The sequence below is a fragment of the Echinops telfairi genome, unplaced genomic scaffold (assembly GCF_000313985.2).
Source record: "Echinops telfairi isolate 266 unplaced genomic scaffold, ASM31398v2 ScPeMD7_5;HRSCAF=22, whole genome shotgun sequence".
Taxonomy (NCBI): Eukaryota; Metazoa; Chordata; class Mammalia; order Afrosoricida; family Tenrecidae; genus Echinops; species Echinops telfairi.
Window position 1 is genome coordinate 34,014,130 of NW_022103901.1, and position 5,107 is coordinate 34,019,236.

A 5,107-nucleotide genomic window follows, 5' to 3' on the forward strand; every position below is an offset into this window, starting at 1 on the left:
CAAAGATCACAGCCCTGAAAACCCAATGGAGTCCAGCACTCCTCTGCACCCAGTGGTCACCGTGACCCCAGTCACTCGGTGGCACTTATGTTGGGGGGCTGTGGTCACAGACTGCCACCAGCTGCTGCCATTAGGAGCCAGGGAGTTGGGGCTGACCCACAGTGACCTGATGGGCGGCAGAGGGAAGCTCCGCTGGCCCTGTGCCAGCCTCACAACTGTTCTCGTGTGAGCCCGTGGGTGCAGCCACCGTGCCCGTCCTTTCCCCTTTCCCCGCCGGCCCTCCACTCGAGTAAGCATGGTGTCCTTCTCCAGGGACTGGTCTCTCCTGACAACATTCCTAAGTATGTGAGACCAAGTCTCACCATCTTGGCCCCTAGGGGCACCCTGACTGTCCTTGTTCTTCGGGCAGCTGTGGTCCTTCCATGAGTCTCCACCCGCACCCTCACTGAAATGCATCGACTCTTCCGTGATCTCCCTCGCTCTCTGTTTGATGCAGTATGAGTGCAAGTTTTATGCAGACAAGTACAGTCCATAATTAGCAGGCCACAAGGATGATGGGGGGGCTGCCTGAGTCAGGAGGGGGTACCTTCCATCCCAGAGCAGAGGCTGAGGGCTGGGACAGGTGAGGGAAGTGGCCCCCCTTCAAAAAAACAGCCCCACAATTCCAAACTCCTTGCCATCGAGTCAGTTCTAACTCATAGTGACCCCACAGGACAGGGCTGAGCTGCCCCTGTGGGTTTCTGAGGCTGTACCTCTTTACAGGAGTAGAAAGCTGGTCTTTCTCCCGTGGAGCAGCTAGTGGTTTCAAACTGCTGACCTTGCGGTCAGAAATCCAGTGCATAACCACTATGCCACCCCCACACACTCACAGGGTCATGCAGCTCCAGCTTATAGCTCAGCCTTCCCGCGCTCACCCTCGCCTGATCTGGGTGGGCCGGGCCTCAGGGAGCCCCAGTCAGGGTGAGGGTCAGGTGGCTGAGCCGGAAGGTCAGGAAGATGACTCACCTTGGTTGTCAAAGCTCCCCTAGCCCCTCCCTCCCCTCCCTTGTGGGACACAGGAGAACTGTACCCGACGGTTTTCAGTGGCTGATTTTTTTTTTAGCCATAGATCGCCAGGCCTTTCTTCCCAGGGACCTCTCTGGGTGAATTTGAACTGCCAACCTTTTAGTTACTGGCAAGTGCCTTAACCATTTGTGCCACCCTGGGACTGGGCCCAGGAGGCAGATCCACTGGTCCACGCTGGGCCTAGGAGACCCTGGAGGCTCAGCTTCCCCCCACCCTGCCTGCCCATCCATGGCCCAGGAGGACCCGGTCTCGGGTGCCTGCTGTGTTCCAGGGCTCCCATGTGACCCGCTGGCCTGGCATCTACCTGCTGCAGTGGCAACTGCATGGGGCACCCGGCACCGTGGCCTGCAACCTGCCCGGCGTGGATGACGTCCTGACTGCCCTGCACAGCCCCGGCCCCAGGTGCAAGCTGCTCTACTACTATGAGGTGCTGGCGTCAGAGAGCTTCAGGTAGGAGGGACGGGGACGGTGTGGCCCCACAGGCCACGCTGAGGCAGCCCCGAGCCTCCCACCTGCCGACTACTGAGTATCCAGGTGCTGTGAGCCAGTGGGGAGCCCTGGTGGCATGGGGTTACGTGGTGGGCTGTTACCTGCAAGGTCAGCAGTTCTACACCACCAGCTGCTGCTCAGGAGGAAGATGAGGCTTTCTATTCCCATGAGTGACAGCCCCAGAAACACACAGGGGCAGTTCCACCCTGTCCTGTGGGGTCCCTGTGAGTCAGGACTGACTTGAGGCGGCAGTGGGTTTGGTTTGGGTTTTGGTGAGCCTGTGGTGAGAGGGCCTGGCACAAGGAGAGAGACTTGTGAGGAGGCTGCCTGGAGGAGGTGACCTTGCAGTGGTGGTGGCTAGTTGCCTGTGACTTCTTGGACCCACCCGTGCAGAAAAGAACTCCCCCGGGGGAGTTCTTCTGAGCAGCCGATCACCAGGCCCGTCTCCCGAGTTGCCTCTAGGAGGATTTGAACCAGCAACCTTCAGGCTAGTTGCTGAGCGCTTACTTAACTGCATGCACTACTTTAGTGGGGCCCACAGCTGACTGTCTGAGCCCTATGGAACCACTTAAGCTGCCCCGCCCTGCTCCTCAGTCCTGCCGCCACATCCCTAGCGCTCCCAGGCCCCTCCTGGCTTGTGGCCCTGCTTAACAGACGGGGAGGGAGGGGCGGGGGAGAAGGTGCTTAGACAGTAGGAGCAGCATGTGCCTAGGTCCTGAGGCTGCAGGTGTGGGGGGACAGTGCCGATGGGTAAGGACAAGGACTCTCCCAGGTTGTGTCCAGGAGGGGGCGCTCTCCTGGCTGCTTAGTGCTCCCTGTTCATGGGTGCGGTACGGGAGGGCTGGACCCGCTTCTCACCATGGCGTCCCTTGTTTTTCCCCGGGGGGCTGGGTGGTGACATGCTGAGACCCCTGGGACCTCATTTGTAGCGTCAGCACTTTCCCTCTGCTGGGCCCAGGCCCCAGAGCTGCGTCTGGGCCCCAGGGCTGTGTCATCACCCGCGGGTAACGTGCGCCTGCCCTCTCTCCCTAGGGGGTCCATGTCCAGCCTGGAATCCTGCACCAGTGGCTTCTCCCAGCTCAGCACCGCCACCTCCTCCTCCTCCTCTGGCCAGTCCCACAGGAGCTCCCTCAGTTCCAGATAGTGCCCCCATGGCCACCCACAAGTGTCCAGACCACGGTCCGACCAGGTAGACTGCCAGCCTGGGGCCATGGGACCGGTGGCCCAGGCCTGGTGCTGCTGCAGCCACAGTGACTGTGTGCACAGGAGCCTCTGGGTCTCAGCTGTCGAGGTCGCACGTGACGAACAGAACTGTGCAAGGAAGGTCTATCGAGAAGGGTGCTCTGACCACCACTGGGGCCATGAGCCTTTGGGCCTCAAGTGATGATGTCAGCAGGGCGCACCCTGCTCTCTGCGCCTCTGGTTCTGCTTTTTCCTGAGTTCTCTTCATTCTCAGGCAGGCCTTCCCCTGCATCCCTGCCAGAGCCCCCTTCCCAAGAGAACATTGCTCTCCAGAAAATTCCAGAACTTCCGATCCTGGAATTGAGTCTCCTCCGATTGGGTCCCCATGTCTTCCTGAGCCAACCATGGGTTCCAGAAGAGAGAGAACACTGATTGGCTGATAGCAGGGTCATGTGAGCAGGGTATGCTGGTGTGATTGGCCAGCCTGGGTCACATGGTAGCCATCAGGTCTGGCTGGATCCAGGAGCCCACGGTCACCAGGGCTCAGCTGCTCATCCCTGCATCTCTTTGCACCCGGTCCTGTTCTTGCCTCCACCGGGAGGCTCCCAGCAGCCCCAAGCCTACAACGATTGGCTCAGGACCTCACAGGTAGAGCCATGCTCTCTTCCTCACTGAAAATCTCAGGACAGGGCCCCGATTGGCCTTGCTCTAGGCACATGCTTACTTCCATGGCATCCTGTGGTTGACACCTTCCCCCAGAAGGGACGGTGGGATGGGGAGGCTTGTCTCTCGGCACGGACAAGACAGCAGCGGATGTCCATGGTGGCATCTGCCAGGGTCTCCCTCCCTCCCGAGCTTGGGGTCTTTGTGGTCCATCACTGCGACATCCACTAATTGTTCCTCTTGACTTTGGGAGCCTCGGAGTGGAAACCCCAACAGTAGCGCAGCAACAGCGGCCAGCTACAACCCCCCCGCCCAGCTGCCCCGATCTTGAGCAGCCTGGGTGTTGAATTTAGACAGGGTGGCATTCAAACCCCCGGCCTTCTTTCCGGTGACTTAACCTCTCTGTGCCTCCGTGTCCTCCTCTATAAAATGGGGACGGCAGTGCCTACCTCACTGGGTTGTAGTGGGACGAAGCGAGACACCCAGCGGCAAGATGCTCTCGCTACTGCAGCGCCGGGCCCACAGGAAGCACTCGGGACAGGCCGGCTGTCGCTCCAGCTTGTTTGAACTTCCCATCCAAAGACTCCAGTCCTTCCCTTCCGTGGGACAGACAGGGTTCAGAGGGCTGTGTGGATCCAGGGACGAGTGCGGGTGAAGAAACCAGTCTCTCCCGCTTGGCTGGATGGGGAGCAGTCAGCTTCTCTCTGGAAGCAGTTTGTGTGGTCTGGGCTCATCCGTGCCAGTCTGATGGCAGCACCCCTGCCAGCTAGACAGCGCTTTGGAAGAGGGTTGTGTAAAGCTTCGTTCCGATTCTGCACGCTCCGGCGTTGCTCCCCGCCCAATGAGAGCCATGTCCTCCGGTCCCGTGATGTATGTTTCAGCTCCTACAGCGTGTTTCTCGCTCGCCTCCTGGTGTGTTCCAACCAGAAGCATTACGCATCGTCTCTTTGAACGTGTGCCCCGTGCTAGCCTGCTTCCTGACACTCTGGAGGCTGCCGCGGGCTCATTCCGGAACATCTCCAGTGGTGTTTAGAAGGCTCTGGTCCAGTGTTTCCAAAGTGGGCTGTCCTGGAACAATCTGGAGGGGTTGCAGAAGCCCTTGATCTGGACTGACAGACACCATCACTGCCACCGTGGGCTCCAACCTACGAGAAGCTGTGAGGACAGTGCAGGACGGACATCCGGTCCCTGTGAGTCAGACCTGACCCGATGGCACCTAATGACCACCACACTGTATCCTGGACGATGGGCTAGCGTATGGACCTTTTTCATTGCCAAGGGGGTGGGCTGAGTCACGTTTTCTGATTGATTTATTTTTTCTGAAAAGGGGGCAGGAGGACAAACCAGTTTGGCAGCTTCCACTCCCGATCAGGGCTGGGGAACGTCCGGCCAGCAGACCGTGTGAGGCCGGCGACATCGACCCCAGCTAACATCGAAGGCCTCACCAAAGAGACGCAGCTCCAGCCTTGTCTTTGTGGTGGCGGTCAGTGGCGGCAAGCCGGCTCTGACCCACGGCCCCCCATGCATGACAGAAGGAAACACTGCCCGGTCCTGGGCCCTCCTCACTCTTAGCCCCTGACTGCAGCCGCTGTGTCCATCCAGCTCCTAGAGGGCCTTCCTCCTTCCGCTGCCCCTCCACTTCACCCAACACGATGTCCTTCTCCAGGGCCTGGTCTCTCCTGACAACACGTCCGAAGCCTGTAAGGCC

The 5,107-nt window shown here is 59.7% G+C and overlaps 1 protein-coding gene across 1 annotated transcript in view; it reads left to right on the forward strand.

Moving 5' to 3' along the window:
• Nucleotides 1-4,988, forward strand: part of SEC14L5 (SEC14 like lipid binding 5) — a 54,799-nt gene extending 49,811 nt beyond the window's left edge. Inside the window, exons 13-14 of the mRNA XM_045286048.1 lie at nucleotides 1,337-1,515; nucleotides 2,587-4,988. Coding sequence (XP_045141983.1) covers nucleotides 1,337-1,515; nucleotides 2,587-2,698 — 291 coding nt within the window. The 3' untranslated portion in view covers nucleotides 2,699-4,988. The remainder of the gene's footprint in view (nucleotides 1-1,336; nucleotides 1,516-2,586) is intronic.
• The last annotated feature ends 119 nt before the right edge of the window (nucleotides 4,989-5,107 follow it).